The sequence below is a fragment of the Monodelphis domestica genome, chromosome 7 (assembly GCF_027887165.1).
Source record: "Monodelphis domestica isolate mMonDom1 chromosome 7, mMonDom1.pri, whole genome shotgun sequence".
In the NCBI taxonomy this organism is placed as follows: Eukaryota; Metazoa; Chordata; class Mammalia; order Didelphimorphia; family Didelphidae; genus Monodelphis; species Monodelphis domestica.
In genome coordinates, this window is record NC_077233.1 from 185,180,465 (window position 1) to 185,202,378 (window position 21,914).

Genomic DNA, 21,914 nt, shown 5'->3' on the forward strand with positions numbered 1-21,914 from the left:
TACATATATCATCTTATGAAATGCTCTTTGGACATGCTCCATTACAGGCAAAAACTAGTAAGACAGTGTATACATCTCTCTTAGGAGGAGATTGTCAACTTGCTTCATTTTTAAGTGCATTACAACAATAGCTTAGAGAATTGCATTGTATGGGAGTAGTGATACAATCTGGTTCATTGGATTATTCTCTTCATAATTTTCAACCAGGTGATTGGTATATGTAAAAAATTTTGCTAAAACATTAGCAACAAGAGAGTTGGGTAGGTCCTTATACAAATGTGTTAGTTTCACCATCCTCAGTGAAAGTATTAGGTAGAGATTCATGGTATCATTGTTCACATATTAAATTAACTCATGGAATGGATAATGAAAATGTACAAATTATTGAAGAAGAATAAATCGTGGAAAGCTGAGATTCATCAGTTAAATAGAGTCTGCAATCAAAAAGATCAGTAAGGAGAAGACCATTCCAGTGGAAGAGAATATTTGGATGGAAGAGAACACTGCAGATGAAGAGGAGGATTCAGAAAATTGATGGACATTGTAAAAAGACTGAAAGACTTATAAATATTAAGAAGATAAAGACTTTGATGGGAATTTTCAATGAAGAGGATCAAGGGATTAATGGACTAATGGTTTTAAGGAATTAGGGTAATGTAATATAAAACAACATAGCATAACATATTCACAAGCAATCATGAATACATTTTACTACCATGGATTCTGGAGAGGAAGAATTCTTCAAACAAGATGAGAAGAGAAGGAATAATATGAAGTTGTGGCAAGTATATTGCATGCAACAGTAACACAACAATAACACAACAGTAACACTGACATAACACTAACAAAACAATATAACATAGCATGAATAACAAAATAACAAAAACATATAGACAAAAACTAAACATATTTAGGGTACATTGAATCACTAGTTGAATTAGTTAAGCAATGTGGATAGCTAGGTACTAACAATGTTATAGTTATTTATAAAGTAGTTAGTTACTAACAAAAATAGTTAGCCATTTAGCTTAATATAGGAATATAGGTAGATAGATTTTATTAAGAAAGGGCTCTAGATAGATAGATTCGAGCTTAAGATTGATAAAATAAGTTAAGATACTGATTTACAGTATAAAATACATTGTAACATACATAGCAACATGCATTACTTAGCACATATGACATATCACACATAAATTGTAAATACACATGTAAATATATGTAAATAGTGTGTATTATAGTTAGGAGTGTAAAATCAATTGCATTATAGTGTATGTATATATACAACATGTAATGTGTATATATGTGTACATGTATAGCATACATGTATATATTATATGCATTATATGTGTGTATATGTATAAAATTTATTTAAATAGATTACTTATGTTTATTTTCATCTATTAAATGAAAACTACATAAGTAAGTTTAATGGTTTGGTTTAATTATTTTGGAAAACTTATGCAATGTTGTGTTTATTGTAACTTTCAAAATTTTTGTCTTAAGTTTGCTGTTTAAGCATTACAATAATAGTAGAATTTCATTATTAGTTGACAAGAACAGTATTTTATGATTTTAATGTATTGCATGAAATTTGTGTTTATCTTTTGATTTTGATGTTATTTGCTTGTTTTGCTTTTGCATATGTTTGATTTGTATTTTGAACTTTGTACTTGTTCCATTGTATATTTTCCCTTTTTTCATTTACTTGATTAAATCTCTAGCATAGGATAGTATTAGATAGGATAAGATAGTTGAGTGAAGGTTGTTTATTATTTTGGGTAGAAATTTTAGTTTAAGGACATTTAAAAGTAGGTTAGTGCACAATTTTGGCTTTATACAAAAGGGGACTATAGTAAGGAGATTTAGCAAGGCAGGTGACAGCACGAGACTCTGAAGACCAACATTCCACTCAGAACTTCCTGGACTGGGACTGGACACAGAGGCAATTGCTGGAGAGAGAGTTGTGAACTCTGGTAGAGTGAGGCTGCTTTCCTCTGGCAGTCAAGAGACCCCAGGGGTGCTATCTGGTTATTTCTGGGGTGGACCCAGAGAGCCAGTGGTCCCTTTTCTTGGGGCTTCCTTATGCCTGTCCCTGTTACTGGAGCTGGTGCTACTGCTGTGGAGAAGATTTCATCTGAACTGTTACTGGGAAAGCTGCTTGACCCAAAGGAGGACTCCAGTGTTGTGAGATTTCTTTGGGCCCCCGTTGACTTTACAAATCCCTCTTTATCTTTAAATTTACTTTTTTAGGTTAAGATAATTTAGAAAGTTTAGGGTTTAATAATTGGTTGGGGTTTAGAAGTAAGTCATTCCCTGATTCCCTTTTCATCCTTCTCTCTTTAGTTTAATAAACTTTTTATTATATATTTACAACTAGTTTTTGTCTGAAACCAGATTTGAATCCAAGTCCTGACTCCAAACAAAGCACTCTATCCACTTTGTTACCTAGCTGCCCCTATAACATGAATTTGATATTTTTCAAAGTCAATATAGTTCTTGGACCAAAATTGTTTAAATATGTAGTTATACTGTCAAGTTTCAATAATACCCTGTATATACCAAACATTACAAATGTCAAATTCAGTATATTTCTAAATGTATACGTAGTGAAGTTTCACTTCTAATAACATTCCTAAAATTTTTTTTCACATCAGTGTCTTAGAATCCTCTGTAACATCCCAATCTCTACAAAAGAAATTTTATTATATTCATCAAAAAATACAGCAATTGATGCAAGGATGTCATGATCTCTTTGAAGAAATGTTCTAGTTATAACTCTAAGATTTACAAAAGAATCATAGCTAAAAGAAAGACCTATGAATTTTCTGTTTTTACATGCAGAACTTTAGTACTGCATTTGTACTTTATTAATACTATTAGAGTACATACTAGTTTTAACTACTTTTTATAGTCATTGTTGAATAATGTGGAATAATATTTTAAGTTATTTTATTCTTCTTTTGGACTTTTTTTGGTATTTTTCCACCTAATATCAACAGACTTCCAAAAATATATTTTGTAAATTTTTCATCCAATTCTAAACTGCTATTTTAAACACCATCTTTCTTTTCTAACTTGTAGATTTGTGCATGTGACCACTACATTGTTATTTTAACAGCTGTATTCTTGCAATGCCTATAAATGGAATCAGTGGCTTTCTAACTATCATTTATAATACCATTTTTCTACTTATTATCTATCTTTTGAAGAAAATTTCCCAAGGTCACAAAGGTCTGTTTAGTGGCAGAAATAAGTCTGGGAGACAGGTCTTGTGACTCTTAGTTCAGTGCTATGTCAAACCTAGCTGCTTCTATTAGTTCTAGTAAGACTGTTATTTTTATGGCAGTCTAGAGGTTTTGTTTTGAGAATTGTAGCTTTAAGAGCTTTTAGGGAAAAATATCTATTATTTGTAATACTTTTTAATGCTTTAATGTTATACCTGAAAAATATCTATTATTTGTAATACTTTTTAATGCTTTAATGTTATACCTTAAGTAGTTTGATTAAAGCTACAGGACTATATTCACAGTCAAAAAATAAACTGAGCTATATAAAATTTTTGAATTTTACTATATTGATATGTTCAATATTCTCAAAAATGACAAGTTGAATGAATTTTCTTGTTTTTTACTGAAATAAAAAGAAGTATTCAAGTTCTTTTCTTGCACATATTCTACTGTAACTTTTGACTTACCTCCACTTTTAATGAGGATATCAAAGAGGTCATCCATCTGTTGACTATGTGCATTGGAAATCTACAACAGAAAGAAATAAAGATTAATTTCTTTTTTGTAAAGAATCAAAATGAAGCCACCTAATAAAATTATACAATATTCAAAGATTACCTAATTTGACAGAGTAGAAAACTAGAATTTCAGACAGATGAAAATTGCTCAAGGTCAAAAAACAGAAACAAATCTAGGAGATAAGTCTTGTGACTCAGGGCTATGCTAAACCTAGCAAGCATCCATTAGTTCTAATAAGACTGTTATTTTTATGTTGGTCTAGAGGTTTTGTTTTAAGAACATTAGCTTGAAGGGTTTTTGGGAAAATATATTTTCAAATGAGAGCTTCTTTGCTTCTTTCCGCACAATTGCTGGAAAATGGCACAAAAGAGGAAAGAGTTGGAAAGGAACCCCAGGGGTATGAATGACATGTGTTTTGGTGACTACAGAATTAGTCTGTTTGCTGATTATCAAAATTACCCATTTTCCTTTTTCAGACATGAGATGCAACTCTAAAGAAGCTGTTTTACTCTCCCCCCACCCCAACAAATTAGTTGGGTCTGTGTCTCTTGGTTCCTGATGCCTGCCTGAGTAACATTAGACAGGAGCGGATCTGATTGGCAAGTTTCTAGTGTTTGTGATTCTGAGATGAGATACTGGCATTATTTTTTCATTAGACTATCTAATAGACTTCATTTTATAACAAATTTCATGCACATACCATATAATCATGCAAAAAGGGAATCTACTGCTTTATAATGTCTCATTATTCCCTTGATTATTTAGAACATAAACCAGATGTAAATTTCTCTTTTATTATAAGCAAACTGTAGTAAATAATTTTACCTACAGCAGCAATTAAGGGCCAGATTTAAACTAATGATATAAAAAATCTATCCAAAGGAGCAAACATTTTCCAAAAAATTTAATATGGTGTTGCTTGTTATATTGCATATATAATTAAGAAACTCCATTGTGACATTTTCATTCACTTGAATCAAAGGCTATTTTATTTTCTCAGTTCAGCTGACATCTTGTAATTAGAGGGCAAATGAATTTAAAGACAAAAATACATACATACAACCAACTACCTCAGGCTACTAGAACATTGCATTCATTTAGCATATGCTAATGACAAAAAAACTGATATTGACCTTTGCCTCCACCCTGTAAATACTAACTCTGAAAAACTGAAATTCAGGTGTCCTTGTCAGCATGTTCCCCCCAAACCCCACTTTTCAAGCAGTGAACTTCTTACATTCTTCTAAAGCTTCAGGACTGAATTAAGCAGAATTGAATGCTACATATTTCCATTGCCATGGAGTCTACTTAGGGCAATATAGCTTACTGCTATAATGTAGTAGAAATTCTATTGGCCTCAATATATGATAATAAAAGCTAGGGGTAAAAAAACAAACTAAGGATCATCACTAATTATAATGCACTGACCATATCAGTAGGCGAGAAGTCATCCAAACAAACCCTTCTAGACAGCAGGGAGAAGCAAACTAATGTGATCTCTTTGCTGTTACAATATCCAAAGAAAGCCTCCTTGAGGATGTCCTTGCCTTCTAGTTACCATTTTTCTTTCTTTGTTATTCTCCAGATTTCCCCTCTCAGTTTCCCTAGTATATACCCTATTGCTCAAAAGAAATATCCAACAGAAACAATTAAAAAGAAAACAATTCAAACAGAAGAACTACTTTGGCTTCCTGCTTGTTACTGAGGCTTAGGCATTTCATAATTTTTTTCTTTGTCCATGTAAGAGTAGGTTACTACTCAAATTATAAGAGATTTTTTTAGGATGACAATATAACAATGTGGATATCTAGATAGAGCCCAGACTAACATGCTGTGTGTGGATGCTTGCTATGACATATGCCAAGTTAATGTCTGAAATTTGGCTGTCCTCAACCTGACCAAGACTAGGCATGTTTGGAGGTTTCTCTGCCAAGGCCAGAATGAAAAGTTTTCATCTAGAATGGTTTCAAACTGAATTCAGAAGGAAGTCAAGTTTCTATAAACTCTTGGAATTTATAATTTTATGAGGGGGGGGTAAACAATATATGAAATAAAGAAATGTAAGAAGTGATACAATGTGAGATTATATATATGTATATACAGCTACACTTATATATGGCAATATAATATGTAGGATATAAATATTTACAATGAAAAGGAGGTCATGGTAGATTTGAGTTAGCTCATAAAGGTAAATGGACCTCTGTAGTACTGAAGTATGAGGCCTGGATTATCAAAGAGAATAAGCACTGCGGGTGAGTATAAGCCAAAGCTTGGAAGAAGGCTGAATCAATAGGACATGAGGGCAATATAGCTCTGCCTAGAAGCCAAAAGGCCTTGCGGAGGCTGGGTCAGAAAGGCAGGTTCAGTTAGTAAGTAGCCTTGCATGTCAAACTGAGTTTAAATTTGACTCAATGAATAAACAGTAACAAAATCAAAAGTCTTTTGAGTAGTAGAAGAATCTACATAAATGATTATCCATCAAAAAGAAATGCAATGAACTATATTCGTTTTTGAATAACAAACAAATCTAGTGTAATAATTATTTCAACTCCAATACTGATTTGAAATGGTACTAATTATTGATTTAAATACCTTTAATTCATAAATAATCATGAAAGTTTGTTGTTCCTAGCATGGCAGACCCACCTGATTCACGCCCTGATGGGGCGTGAGACACAGAAAGTATAAGTCTTATTTCATTCTGGACACTTTTTTTATAAGCTTCTATTTGAAACTCAATCTTGAAAAATCATGAGTAGCTTTTCTTACCTCCGAATGAGATGGCTGTATGTTTCGAGTTTGCTTTATGGCTTCCTCATACCGTGGAGGATCTTTTGTTTTGGTGACTGTATTGCCAAATAGAGAATGCTGTATGATAAACTGCTGAGGCTGAGATGGGGAACCAGGCTATGTCAAACAAAGTTGAGAAATATATTACAATAACACAAAAATCTGCATTCTTTCTGCATACTTTTCAAAAGGAACAGTGACCACAATAGTCAAATAATGCTAATAAAGAACTCTTCTTTTAAGCAATGTAATATGGTGTAGATAGCAAAAGTAGATTCTTATCAAGCTAAAAGGGTAAAGAAGGGATGATTTCAATATTAAGATACTGTTTTAGAGGGGTATAACAATCATCACTTACCTTCTTTTTTCTTACTAAGTACAAAATTGTGATAAACATACTTGCAGTAAGGGATTATTTTTTTAGCGTAGGCATGGCTATATAGCAAGCACACCATTTACCTTGTTGGTAGTACTAGGTCCATTTTGCACAGAAGAAACTTGAGTGTTCCTGGACTGAAGAACACTGTTGGATGTGCTATTAATGAATGGCTGCTGGACTGTTGCAACAGGTGGTCTCTGGTAGGGAAATACTGTATTTGATGGTGAATTAGATGGAAAAACCTGAAATGGATCAGTATTTTACAATCAACTTATTATCTATTTATCTTGAATTATTCATAAACAAAAAATAACTTCTGAAGTCAACAAGTTAAACCACTGGCCCAACTTAAGTCAATATTTTCTCTCTCTGACATTGGTAACAATGTGGCATATTATTGTTAGAGGGCATCATATGTTTTAGCCTCTTTGATGTCTATCTTAAAAGATCAATTAAGTCTCAATAGCCCCAGCTTCTTTTAAAAGCTCATTATGATTCTATTTGTGAATTTATTTCAAAGTTTTAAGCTTGGAAGGAATTTTATGAGTCCCATGAATTAACCACTTGCTGTATAAAATTTTACCTCAAGCATCAAAGGCCCACTAATTCTATTATTATTACATCAATTATGACTTAATTTGTTCATAATTATAATATTTTTATAGATTTAGCAAATGTTATTTTAACTTTATTCTTTCTAGGTAACAAGTCCTAATAATAAAAATTATATTAATGAATTCAAGAAGAACCATCTAGTTCTAGACAAAAAAGTTTGGGGGAGAAAATGAATGATTTTTGTAGTCTAGTCCTGCATACATTTATTTTTTTTAAGTAAATGAAATTATACATAGTGAAAAGCACGGTGGCCTAAATTTGGAGACAGGAAGACCTGGGTTCAAATAACACTTTAGATACTGTATTATACTGGGCAAGTATCTAATTTTCTTTACCTGTAAAAAATGAGGGGATCTAAATGAACCCCTTAAGGTTCTTTCTAGTAGGCATTCTGGGCTTTAATTATCATTTACTAATGATTTCTTAATTAGCCCACAAAATCTGATTACCCACTGTACGTTTAACACGTGTTGACCTCAGAGTTGGTACCAAAAAAATGCCTATTTCTACTTATCTATCTTTGTCTATATTCTACTTGTATATCAAAGATAATGTTTCCAAATCTTGTCTCACTCCTAAGTCAACAAAACAGTTATTATTAATGCATTAATGTACACAAATACATATATCTAATTTCTAGGATATAAGTATGTCTTTCATTTTTTTCAAAAGGTACTTTAAGAATATTGTTATAATATGCTAACAAGAATACTGACTTGGAGAGAGAAGATCTAGGTTGTTTAATAACCTTGAACAAATTACTTAATCTAAGTTTTCTCTATAAAATAAGGAAGTTCTCTATAAAGTGACTTATAATTCTAAATCCTATGATAGGAAGGATTTATAGTATATTCTTAAAACCACAAAGTTCTACTACTATGACATACATCTTATAGCTTATACCTCCATCACCAGAGTGACAACTTTTGTCCTTAGTGAAAAAAATAATTTAGAGGCACCTTTCATTTAAACAATACACTGTGGGTGAAGAGATGTTAAATAGCTTTATCAAGGCCATAATCAGTTGGTGTTAGAACTGGGATGGTAAACCAGTTCAGATGGCATTTAGAATTACAGAATATTAGAAAGGGGGGGGCCTTTCAGAGGCCTAAAATGTAATCTAATGCACATCTGAACAAAAGTCCTCGCTACAGTATAAGTGGTCATTCAGGCTTTGCTTGAAGACCTCCAAAGAGGGGAAATTAACTTGCCAGGGAACATTTTACTTTTGGTTAGCTCTAATATTTTTTTAACCCCATACATTCTATTTTGGAATTTATATTAATGATCAGTTCCAAGGCAAAAGAGCAGTAATGGCAAGACAATTGGGGTTTAGTGACTTGTCCAAGATCTCATAGCTAAGAAATGTCTGAAATGACTTTCCATTTCCAGGCCTGGCTCTCTATCCACTGAGACACATAGTTGCCTCTGATTAGCTCTGTTAGGAAATTTTTTCACTGCATCAAGTCTGTCTTTTTGCATTATCTACCTGTTGCTTATGGTTGTGCTCTCTGGAACCAAGCAAAATAAATGTAATCCCTTTTTCAAGATAACTAACACATCACCTCTTTTCAGGCTACATATATCGATTTCTTTAACTTATCCTCATATAGAATGATCTTGAAGGATTTCTTGAAGCCTATTCAACCTGCCTTCTCCAAAATACGATAAAGGTCAGTCACCAATGTCCTTCATAAAACACCACTTCAAAAAGGTAAGGAACCAAACAATACTCCAGACATGGCTAGATCAAGACTGTCACTTCCCTAAGTCTTGTTTTACTTTTCTTAGCTTTTGTGATTATAAGTTTCATACAGTTGACTGTAAAACATTAAGGCCCTTTTATTTTATGTATTTAAAAACCCTTACCTTCTGTCTTAGAATCAATACTGTGTGTTGGCTCCAAGGCAGAAGAGCAGTAAAGGCTAGGCAATGGGGACTAACTGACTTGCCCAGGGTCACACAGCTAGGAGTGACTGAGGTCAGATTTGAACCTGGGACCTCCTGTCTCTAGGCCTGGCTCTCAATCCACTGAGCCACCCAGCTCCCTCCCCATTTAGGTCCTTTTAAAAGATATGACTAACCACATGTCCCTCATATTACACAAGTTGATTTCTTTAACTAAATTTAGTAAGATAATATTTATCCTATTAAATTATGTTCTAGATTCTAAATTCTGTTAATATGTCAAGATCTTTTTGGTCTTGCCTTCGTCCATCCAATGTGTTAGTTATTCTTTCAAATTTTGTGTTATTTGTAAAGTTGTTAAGGTCACAAAAATGTTAATAGGTGGGCCAAGCATAGATTCCTGAAGCATTTTACTAGAGATCTAATTTTCAAGATGATATTAATTAAGCCATTAATAATTTTAATATTCAAGTCTGGCCACTTAACCAGTATCAAATTCATATAACAATATACTTATCTAGTTCAAAATAATAACACGAAAGATTGCTACATGCTGGTTCAATTACATTAATGTTATTTCCTGATTTATCGGTTTAGTAGCACTATCCAAAAAAAAAGGAAAATGTTCTTGATCATGCCATGCTGGCTTTTTGAGATCACTGGTGGAGCCATGTTGGCTTTTGAAAAAATCTTCAGAATACAATTATGATTATTAATCTTTAAAATATGTTCTAAAAATCTGTCATTAATCAAAACCAAGCTTATTGATCTTTAGTTTCCATACCTCACTCTCTTCCTTGTTTTGAAAATTGGAGCATTTACTCTTTTCCAGACCTGCAGCACGTTTCTTATTCTCATTATCTGTCAAAGATAGCTGATGTTGGCTTAGCCATTACCCTTAACATTTAAAAAAAAAAGTGAACAGGGGTGTAGTTTATTTGGGTCTAATGACTTCAATTGTTTGTACTTCACCAAAGCTATGATTTATCAAAAAAAATTTAGTTTTTTTCTAATGATAAATATTACTTTATTTTATTTTTTAAAAAAGCTTTCTTGATTTCAAATTATGAAAAGTCAATTTAAGTATATTTGAAGATATACTTTCATATAGAAAGGTACTGTTTAAATAGATTTTGGAGGACTATCCATTTCTCCAATTAGAAGCATGTGCCAAATTATTCAGGTAATCTGTGGACTTAAGATGTTTTATGAGTCAAGTCTTATTCTTGGAGATGAAAAGTTAGAATGATCACTATTTTAAAATAATAGGTCGACATTCTGTATCTAGGGCAGCTGAGTGGCATAGCAGATAGAATGCTGATCTGGGAGTCAGGAAGTCTGCCTTCATGAGTTCAAATCTGGTCTCAGACCCTTACTTGCTATGTGACTCTGGGCAAGTCACTAAACTATTTGCCTCAGTTTCCTTATCTGTCAAATGATCTGGAGAAGGAATATATTTGTCAAGAAAACCTCAAATGGGATCATGAAGAGTTGGACATAACTGAAAATGACTGAACAACAACAATTCTGTCTACTGCTCCACTTCAGTTGTCACAAACCTTTCTTATTTGTTGAGACTGGTTGAGTACATGTTGTGTGAAATTGTCTTGTTTTGGATGGGATGTTTGGGCCAAGCCAGAGGATGATACAGGAGCTGAAACTTGGGGCTGAGTTGTAATTCCTACCTGTGGTGGAGTCTAGGAGAAAAATAATAAATTACTAATTTCACCACATGAAAAAAAACACACCCCAACACTTAAAGAAAAATCAGTGCTTTCAGAGTCTCATTTATAGCAAATCATTAAAAAAAAAAGCTTAAGAGATATAAGTATTAATGAATGGGCTACTGTTATGTATAGATGCTAATGAAGATTTAGCCTAGAGTGTTTTTAGTTAGGGAAACAAAATTTCAAAACAAAATGAGCCAAGTATGCACATGAGATGATTATCTATAGTGTTTTAAATCAGAGAATTTGGTTTTGTTTAAATGTACATAAGAAAACCTATACCATAAACTAAAACTGTTTTTTCTCAAAAAACAAACAACCCAAAGCAACTTTTTTTTTGGAGAAAATATAGGAAACTATGATAAAAGGAATGTGTAACAGATCTAATCATGACAAAGTATTTTAATAATCTCATTGTTTCTATAAGGAAGTGCTTGAGTTCTAAGTATTTAAATTTCACCTTGTTCATCCGTTATCCAAATAAGCTTATCTAAATGATTTAAAGCATAAAACTTGCAGAACACAAATAAATCTATCTAAACATGGATAAGGATTTTATAATAACTATCTCTTAACCATTCTCATTCTCAAATTTCAATTCACCTTTTCCATAATTCAGGATTTTAACTATTCTTGCATTAATATAATTACGTATTTTGGAGTACTCTGTAATATGTCCATGCCATTAATTTAATAAACTATGTATATAATGGCACAAATTACATGTGTATATGTATACCCACATGGTATACTATATAAATCAATATATTAAAATATAAAGACATTGACCATAAAGAACAGAAGTCTAAGAATTAAAAAAAACCAAAACTTTATTTCCTGTCTCTGATCTACCACATTCTAGGAAAAAGTTTCTAGTCTTGATTTTATTGATCTAAAAAGTTAAGAGTGTAATGAAATTGGATGATAGCCTGTCAAGATATTGTGGATGAGATTTATTATACTAGATCATATATGAGGTAATCTGAATAGTGATATTAAAACTACCTTTATGCATTTAAAAGAGATCTTAGAAAACAAAGGGGAGGACTTGAAAAAACATTTATTTAAAAAGTGCTATCTATTCAGATTTGAATAATCCCACCAGTTTTTTACAACCATGAAATCTGATTTACTTTGTAGTTCTTATCATGAATAAAGCTTCATTTTAATTCAAAGGAAAAATGAGTATTTAGAAGATAAACTTCACACCTGTAGTTTTATACTGCCTACTGGTAGTTGAACTGAAGTTACATTCGAACCCTCGATAGACACTGGGAGTAGCAGCTGTGCAGTTTGGGTGGTTAGTAAAGCTTGAGGCTGAGCAACAACCGTGGTTTGTGGGTGTCTCTGGGAACTCACATAATACTGAGAGATGATGTTCTGTTGATCAGCTTTGGCCACAGGTACCTCTTGCTTGATAACTACGGCCTTTTTGGCAACGAGGTTCTGGCTAGCAGTAGATCCCGGCTGGCCTAAAGAATGGCTGGCTCCTGGTATTGATTGTTTTGAGCTAGAACAGTCAGGGAGAGAATTCTCATCTTTGACAGCAGAAACGACATGCTTTTGATCTACATTATTTACAGAATTAGCAGTGGGCTGGGGGGCTGGTGGTGGCTGTTGCCCCCGTTTTTCAACTTCAAGTTGCATTTTTAGTACTTCTACAAGTTTTTGTTCTTGTTCCAGTTTCCTTTTTAGCTCTTCAATCTGTTTTTCTTTCTCCTGAAGCTTTCTGTCCTTTTCAGCCACATCCAGTTCCATGTTTGACAGGCCTCCACAGGCAGGACTTACACTGTCTTCATTATTTGTCACTCTCAAAGGAGATGAACTTAAAAACTGGGACGGGGACATCATGGTCATAATTTCTGTGAAAGTATCTGTCATGTTAGTATCATCAGTACTAAGACTGGAGTGTTCTGATGGAGATGGGGAGATAGGCAGAGGGGAGCTGATAGTTTCAGTGTGCGTCACACTGCTTGTTCCAGTAGATGATGTTTCTGATTTAAAACTGGGAATGGTGCTAGCCACAGAATTATTTAATGTAACTGGGAATGCCATAGTGACTTCTGGATTGCTAGTGACTACAGTAGAAGTGGATACCACAACAGCATTGCTAGTGGAAATACCACTATTAAGCTCCTGATATGGTTTTAGACGTTCAATTAGATCTGTCTTGGTGCCTGACACAGGTAAACCTCTTAACTTCAATTCCATCTTCAGTTCAGCTACCTAGAGACAAAATATTAAGATTAAATTATTTTCCCCATTCAGATATACTAAGCTTTTGGACAGAAAAAGGGAAAAGTTTTGTCAAATGAAATATGTTCATTTAGGCAAGAAAGCTTTGTATTTGTTAATGTTCCAAAACAACTAATTCCAGAAATATAGTTTTCAAAATATATACTGGGTGTCCTCAAAGTCACAGTGCAACTTAAAAAAATTTTTATTTTAAAAATTATTTATTTAGAATATTTTTTCATGGTTACATGATTTCATGATCTTTCCCACTCCTCTTTCCTTCCCCCTTCCAGAGATGACAAGCAATTCCACTGAGTTATACTTGTATCATTGTGCAAAACCTATTTCAATATTAGTCATATTTGCAATAGAGTGACCTTTTAAAGCCAAAATCCCCAATGGCTTTTTTTAAACTATTAGAACTTTTAAGGATACTTTTAAGGATATAGCCTTTTAGGATACCTTTAAGGATGCCATCTAACAGCCTTCTTAAGTGAACTAAATACTCTAGTAAGTTTTATTCTTAAAAAATTATATCAGTGTTTATCAAGGTCTCCTTAAGGTATACTTCATTTTTGTGCATTAAATAAAATCCTTGCCACAGGACAAACTTGTCAATAAATATTCATCTAGTTTTTTTTTCTTTAGAATCAATTGGGATGACTTTAAAATACTAAGGAAGGGTTTCAACTAATCTATACACAAGAATAAAGCAGAAAAGGCACTGAAGTGAAAACAAGTATGTCTACCAAAGGTTAACATATTTCTTCTAACTTAGTTCCCAAGGGAAATAATTCTCATTTGTGAAATACAGGAAATGGTCATAGATTTTGCCTTTGTCAGTTCACAAATGCAGAAATTCCTATTTCAAATATTACCTTCAAATCATCCAGGCTAGAAGGCAGTGGTCCCAGTTTTCTAGTAGGAATACAAGCATTTTGTCTTGTGTTGGCTACTGCTGTAGATACATTATTGCTCAAAGTTGAATTTCCACTGTTATGTTTGTCATTTAATGGCCTTCAAAAGAAAAAGAAAAAACCAAAGCCATAGTTATATGTGTTTCCTCAAAATAGTTTAATTTTAGTAGACCTGTTGCTGGTCCAAAACATGAATTTGTCAGTAACAAACTTTTTTCCCTTTGTTTTGGTTTCCAACAAACTTTTTACTAGCATAGTTGGGGGCTATTAATCTACCCTTGCCAACCTAGAAATTCTAGTTTTAAATTTTATATAAAAATAAGTTCATTAGGGGGCAGCTGGGTAGCTCAGTGGATGGGAGAGCCAGGACTAGAGACGGGAGGTTCTAGGTTCAAATGTGGCCTCAGATACTTCCTAGCTGTGTGACCCTGGGCAAGTCACTTGGCAATTGTCAATACACAGTATTATGTTGGGACAATGAATTTATTTATTTTTTATTTTAAACCCTCACCTTCCGTCTTGGAATCAATACTGTGTATTGGCTCTAAGATAGAAGAATGGTAAGGGCTAGGCAATGGGGGTTAAGTGACTTGTCCAGGGTCACACAGCTAGGAAGTGTCTGAGGCCAGATTTGAACCCAGGACCTCTTATCTCTAGGCCTGGCTCTCAATCCACTGAGCTACCCAGCTGCCCCCAAGTTGTTTGCTTTTTAACTTGATAAGCTATGTTGAGATACTTGTAGATAGAATGTTTTGTAAGAAAGTATTGATTTTCAATGAAAAAAAAAAACAAACTCATGCTTAATATATGAATCTCATCCATATAATTTAAGTTTAAATATGTGAAATATAGCTATAATCTAGAAAGACAATTTCCCTAGAAAGTATCACAAATTACTATTTGGTTTGCCTTGCAACCTTATATAAATGGTTGGCTCTGGTACCTATCTTTAAGATACATATTATTATATGTATTATATATACTATATTCTAGTACTATATAGAATTATAGAGTATTACTTCTTTTTACCCCATTATGTCAGCTATTTTGTTTTCTAACTACTTGATATGTATAATTGGATTAGAGTTGAGAAAAGCTGTTGGCATTTTCATTTATGCAAACCACTTAAATCTTTTCTAGATTTTAGAAAATACCTTGAAGTTTTAATGAGAGGAACCAGTGATATTTGTAACATCTACTAAACCACTCAAACTAAGAGTTCTATCACATAAGTCCTAACAATTGCTAAAGTACTCTTTGTTTTCCTGGGCAAAGAAAGGGAAAGATACCCTGAAAAGTTAATAGGCATACATTTAGAAAGTACATAGCTCCCCAAACACCCAAGTTCTCTTTCTTTCCATATCAGTCTTTTTGATATGTAGCTATCAAATTATTCTTTTTCTAAACTTACAGTTCCAAATTCAAAACCGCCATGACCTCTTCAGCTAAGCCTACTTAACTGTACTTTGCTTTCTTCTACCTTTGTGCCTCAATACATGCCATTTCTTTTCTCTGCACATTTAAACTCACCTTGCTAAGTATTCACAATTGACTCTATATCCCTCCATGTAGTTCTCAATTTTCATGCTGATATTATTTTGTTAGTTTTGTGTGTGTCTGGGGTGGGGCAGAGAGAGGAGGATGAAAGAAGGAGATCTATTCCTGAGATTTCATTGGTGTAGAGAACTTCACTGGTGTAGAGAAATTCCTTTTACCAATGCAAAACTACAAATGTCTTGACTTTAAGACAAAGAAAGTTGCATGTGGGCACTGAGAAGAAGTTAAGTAATACAGGGTCATACAACTAATATTGATGTTGCAGATCAGAGGTCTCTGGAGTCGGCGACTGGAATGGAAATCAGATCTGACATTAAGATAATTTAGAATTTACAAAACTTGGAAACTATTGGATCATGAGGTTATGTGTGTGAAAGGAGAGGGAATGGGTTTCTTGTTGATGGTACTTAGCCCCTCATTCCTAAGGCTCAGTCAGACATCTACTGGGAGAATTCCAAGCAAGACTCCAAATGAGTCCAAATTCCCCTTTTGATTACAAGCTCTGATCTGGAAGCAAAGTCCATTAAGAACCACTGACTTCTTGGCTACCCTTTACAGTATAAAGAATTAGGCTAGACTTATCACAAGAAATGGCAAAGAGAGAGCCCAACTCCCACAAAACCTGTGCCCAAGATTATCTGGGGTGCCACCCTACCCCCTTGAAATATAGGTTCAGTAATATCCTAGCTCCAGATCTATTGTTATTTTTTACTATGCTAGGTTAGAGGCAAGGTGGCAAAGATAGCACAGGAAAGGGAAAAAGGAGTCTTTTACTGTTCAAAATCATTTCCACTCCCATCCTGGGATTGCTTTAGCCCAAAAAGAAAAGGACCAAGCAAAGAGGGTCCAAGGAGAGAGCATGATCAGTTGGAAAGAATATACTGGGGCAACCCCTCTTCCTCTGACAGCCTTGGCCTACCTGAGGCTGTGCACCTTTGGAGAAGTCTACTAATCTCTCTGTGATTCATTTTTCCCAGCTATAAGAAGAAGATATTAAACCTTAGTGTCACAGAGATTCCTTTCCAGGGTTTAGTGAGAGTGCTTCATGCTCACAGGAATAGGAAGGAATAGAGGATGCTGTCCTTTCATACCTCCATGTCCCAACTACATCTGGCTTTATTCTGATCTGGTCTCAGCAGTTATTCTCCATTATACTACATTGCCTCTCATTTTCTGTTTTATTTAGTGATTTTTTTTTGTTCCTCTTAAAATTACCTGAAGGTGGGGACTATTATCCTGTAGCTCTTTCATATACTTCCATAATACAAATTGTATGCACAAAAAAGTGACTCATTTAGTGCCTTTTAAATATATGAAAGAAAAGCTTTTTAAAATGACACTAGAGATTTTGTACTTTATCAAAAAATTTAACATTTTCAAAAACATTCAACATTTTTGAATATTGTTTTGTGAATAGCAATGTCAATAAATATTTGTATTTCTAATTCTTTTGAGATGAAACTACATATTCCTTTAAAGCTATAGAATGTGTTTTAAGATGATTGTATTCAAAGTGAAAAGGTAATTGATTACAGTCTATAATCTCTATAAAGAATATTAAAGGGACAAATAGGTGCCTCAACAACTACAGAGCCAGTCCTGGAGATGGGAGGTTCTGGGTTCAAATCTGGATTTAGATATGTGACCCTAGGCAATCTCTTAACCTCAGCTGCCTAGCCCTTACTGCTCTTCTCTGTCTTGAAACTGATACTTAGTAGAATAGAAGCTAAGGGTTTAGAAAAAAAAGAGAAAGAATATTAGAAAATTAAATACATGTAGCTGATCAATGTTTTAGATTTTGGTTACTAGAATTTCTTGTGGAATGTTTTTCTGGTGGAGGGTACTAGGTTTTACTATCTTGCCCAGGGTAGAAGTGTAACCGGTCACTTGCAGACCCAATCCCACTGATGACTGGCATGGAAACTGTACCCTTCTTTTGTTTCTAACATGGGCTAATTTGGCCTTCCTTAGGCAGCCAAGGTACAGGATTAAAGAAAGAAGTCAAAATGGACAGTTATACACAGATGGTAATCACAACTGTGAATGTGAATGGGCTGAAATCACCCATAAAACACAAGCAGAGAGCAGAGTGGGTTAAAAACCAGAATCCTAGCAGATGATGTCTACAAGAAACACAAATGAGGCTGGAACTAAGACAAGGAAGGCAGGAGTAGCAATCATGATCTCAGACAAAGGTAAAGTAAAAATAGATTTGATTAAAAGAGACAAGGAAGAAAACTATATCTTGATAAAAGGTAATATAAATAATAAAGAAATATCAGTACTCAACATACATGCACCAAATGGCATAGCTTCCAAATTTTTAAAGGAGAAACTGAAGGAGCATAATGTAAGGAAAAGATAAACACAAGATGGATTTGCAAGGAAAAGCAAGAGATTTGGAATTCTGGCAAACCGCCAATCAACCAGATGGAGACAAGATTCTAATAGAATCTTGACAGGGGGCAGTTGGGAAGCCCAACAGCTTGAACTCTCTTCTCCTTTCCTCTGACTGTTGGAAGGAAGCAGGAAAACCAGTTCCTCTCTTGCTCAATGATTATTTATCAGACTGAGGACTAATAAGATTTGGAGCTTAGCTCTGAAGAATCTCTGTCAGCTTTTGCTACCAATTTCTCCCCAGAGAGAAAATAACCTTATTTGAACACATTGTGAAAATCTTCAATCAACAGGAAATCATAGAAAGTTATGGAAATGTATTTTCTTCCTTCCCCTTCCTCCTCTTTACCTCCTTACCTTAAAGAATAAAGCCCTTAGTTAAAAGGGTCTAAATTGTGGGATTAGTTATTGGGGAAATCCTTCAAGCTTACCATTCCTGAGAAGAGCACTTGGATCAGTTGGGAAGGAGGCAGGAAGTGGTGTGGGGGGAAGAAGTGTAAGATCCAGTATTTTCTCTAGCTGGCTTCCTGGTGTCCCTGTTCTATTACCAGAAACCTCCTCATATTAGCATCTATTACAATGAGGACAATAGATAGTAAAACCATATGTGTGTGGGACCTTAACTTTCCCCTATACGAACTAGACAAATTGAAACAAAAAATATGAGAGAAGTAAGGGAAGTGAATGAAATGTTAGAAAAATTAGAGCTAATATATGTCTGGAGAAAACTGAATAGGAACAAAAAAGAATATACCTTCTTTTCAGCAGCACATTGTACATATACAAAGACTAACCATGTATTTGGGCATAAAAACACCACAAATAAAGGAAGAAAAGCAGAAACAATAAATACAACTTTCTCAGATCACAATGCAATAAAAATCATTATTAATAAGGGTTTATGGAGATGTAAATTAAAAATCAATTGAAAATTAAATAATCTAATTTTTCAAAACTGGTGGGTCAAAGAACAAATCAAAGAAACAATTAACGATTTCATTGAGGAGAATGACAATGAGAAGAGAACATATCAAAGCCTATGGGATACAGCCCAAAGAGTACTCAGAGGAAAATTTATATCCCTGAGTGCCTATATCAACAAAATAGAGAGAAAGGAGATTAATGAATTAGACATGCACCTTAAAAAACGAGAAAAAGAACAAATTAAAAAACTCCAGATAAAAATGAAATTAGAAAACGTAAAAAAACTCTTAAACTAACTAATAAGAAAAGGAACTAGTTCTTTGAAAAAACAAATAAAATGAAGTATTTATTCATCTATTTGTTAAAGATGAGAATCATATGAACAATATCAAAAATGAAAAGAGAGATTATCACATTCAAGGAAGAGGAAATTAGGGCAATTATTAAGAGCTATTTTGCCCAATTATATGACAAGAAACATGACAATCTAGGGGAAATGAACAAATATTTACAAAAATACAAACTGCCAAGATTAACAAAAGATAAAATAGAATACTTAAATAACCCCATATCAGAAAAAGAAACTGAACAAGTCATTAAGGAACTCTCTAAGAAAAAATTCCTAGAGCCAGATGGATTTACAAGTGAATTCTATTAAACATTCAAAGAACAACTAATCCCAATACAACATAAACTATTTGACTAAATAAGCAAAGGAGTCTTTACCAAATTCTTTATATGACACTGATTCCAAAGACAGGAAGACCAAAAACAGAAAATACAATAGATCAATCTTCCTAATGAACATAGATGCAAAAATCTTAAATAAAATACTAGCAAAAAGACTACAGCAAGTTTTCACAAGAATTATTTACTATGATCAGGTGTTATACACACCAGGAATATAGGGCTGATATAATATTAGGAAAACCTAATAATAGACCTTATCAACAACCCAACTAACAAAAATCACAGATTATCTCAATAGATGTAGAAAAAACCTTTGATAAAATATAAATTACCCATTCCTATTGAAAACACTGGTAAGTATAGGAATAAAAGGGTCTTTCCTCAAAATAAGTAGTATTTATTTAAAACCATGAGCAAGTATTAACTGTAAGAAGGACAAGTTAGAAGTCCTCCCAATAAGATCAGGAGTGAAGTAGGGATGTCCATTATCACCTCTATTATGTAATATTGTACCAGTAATGCTAGCAGTAGCAATTAATAGAAGAAAAATATCAAAGAGAATAAAGTAGGAGCTGAGATGATATGAAGGTATATTTAAAGAAACCTAGAAAAGCAACCAAAAAAACTAGTGGAAATTATTAACAACTTTAGCAAAGTTTCAGAGTACAAAACAAACCTACATAAATCATTAGCATTTCTCTATATTTCCAACAAAACTCAGGAGCAAAAGTTAGAAAGAGAAACTACTTAAAATCACTCTAGACAGGGTGGAGTCAAGATGGCGGTGTAGAGGCAGTGAAAGTTCAGACCTCTGAAAATCCTTCCTTATCAATTACAAACTAAATGCTCTTAGGGGGCTGAAAATCAAATCTAACAACAATACAGAGCCAAGGAACTCTCCTGTTGGATTCAATGTAAAAAGTACATCCCACAAAAGCCTGAATTTGAGAACACTCAGGTTTAAGGGGAAGGAAGAAGGAAGGACCCAGGACCCCTCCCCCCACCTAGAGTGCTAAGCATCCAGTGGCAGCTGGAACCTCTGGGTGGGCAAAGGTGCTGGTCTGGAGAGACTACCTTGCAGGCAAAGCTGTGCCGGCTCAGAGCGTTAAAAACAGGCAGTGGGGAAGGAGTAAGGGAAGGAGCGCAGAGCTGGCAGCCTAGTTGCAGCAGTGGAGACCCTCCATATTGCTCTCCTCTTCCAGGAGGTTATGGCCTCAGGGTACAAGCTGGATTTAATCTCATCAAAATCTTCAGAGGGCAGGGAAGTTCAAACTCCAAAACCCCTCCCCCACAGACTGCTGGACTTTAATCAAATCAAAGCCTCCAGAGGGCAGGGAATCTCAAGCTCCAACACTCCTCCCCCACAGACTGTGCTGGGATTTGCTAACAAAGCTCCAAGATGGAAGACTGACATAAAAGTCCAACCCCCCCCCCCCAAATGAGAGGAGCAAGAGCACAGACAACTACAGGGGGGTAAAGACAGGGTAAATATGAGCAAACAACAGAAAAAGAAAAAAATTGCAATCCACAGCTTCTATACAGGCAATGAACAAAGAACAAACGGAACAGAGAGGGAGGAGGGAAACAACAACTAGAAGCAAGCAACTTCACAAGGCAGTAGGACACTATAAAACAAAATCAAAAGAATGAAAAAATTGAGAAAAAACTAAGCTCCTCATTCATGAAACAGAAAATTTAGAAAATCTTTCCAGGAGAGACAATGTAAGAATCATTGGTCTACTGGAAGACCATGACAAAAGAAAAAGCCTGGACATCATACTACAGGAAATTATTCAAGAAAACTTCCCTGATATTCTAGAACAAGAGGGAAAAGTGGAGATTGAAAGAATCCACAGATCACCTCCTGTACTTTAATCCCCAACCGACAACATCCAGGAATGTTATAGCCAAATTCAAGAACTATCAGACCATGGAAAAAATATTACAAGCTGCTAAGAAGAAGTCATTCAGATACTATGGAACCACAATGAGGATAACATAGTATCTGGCTGCATCTACACTG

At 34.2% G+C, this 21,914-nt stretch overlaps 1 protein-coding gene and 1 long non-coding RNA gene across 23 annotated transcripts in view; one reads left to right on the forward strand and one right to left on the reverse strand.

Moving 5' to 3' along the window:
• Positions 1-21,914, reverse strand: part of MRTFB (myocardin related transcription factor B) — a 396,134-nt gene that overhangs the window by 55,817 nt on the left and 318,403 nt on the right. For 11 of the 18 annotated variants that reach the window (XM_056806173.1, XM_056806161.1, XM_056806159.1 and 8 more), the window contains 6 exons: positions 14,285-14,423; positions 12,381-13,397; positions 11,004-11,141; positions 7,002-7,163; positions 6,522-6,659; positions 3,698-3,758 (listed from right to left, as the gene is read on the reverse strand). In XM_056806173.1, coding sequence (XP_056662151.1) covers positions 3,698-3,758; positions 6,522-6,659; positions 7,002-7,163; positions 11,004-11,141; positions 12,381-13,397; positions 14,285-14,423 — 1,655 coding nt within the window. Of the gene's footprint in view, positions 1-3,697; positions 3,759-6,521; positions 6,660-7,001; positions 7,164-10,228; positions 10,342-11,003; positions 11,142-12,380; positions 13,398-14,284; positions 14,424-21,914 lie in introns of those variants that run through there. The other 7 variants (XM_056806168.1, XM_056806169.1, XM_056806170.1 and 4 more) reach the window with 2 other exon arrangements.
• The window catches only part of LOC103093111 (uncharacterized), a 177,743-nt gene that overhangs the window by 28,081 nt on the left and 127,748 nt on the right, over positions 1-21,914 (forward strand). The gene's annotated exons all lie outside the window — the stretch shown is intronic.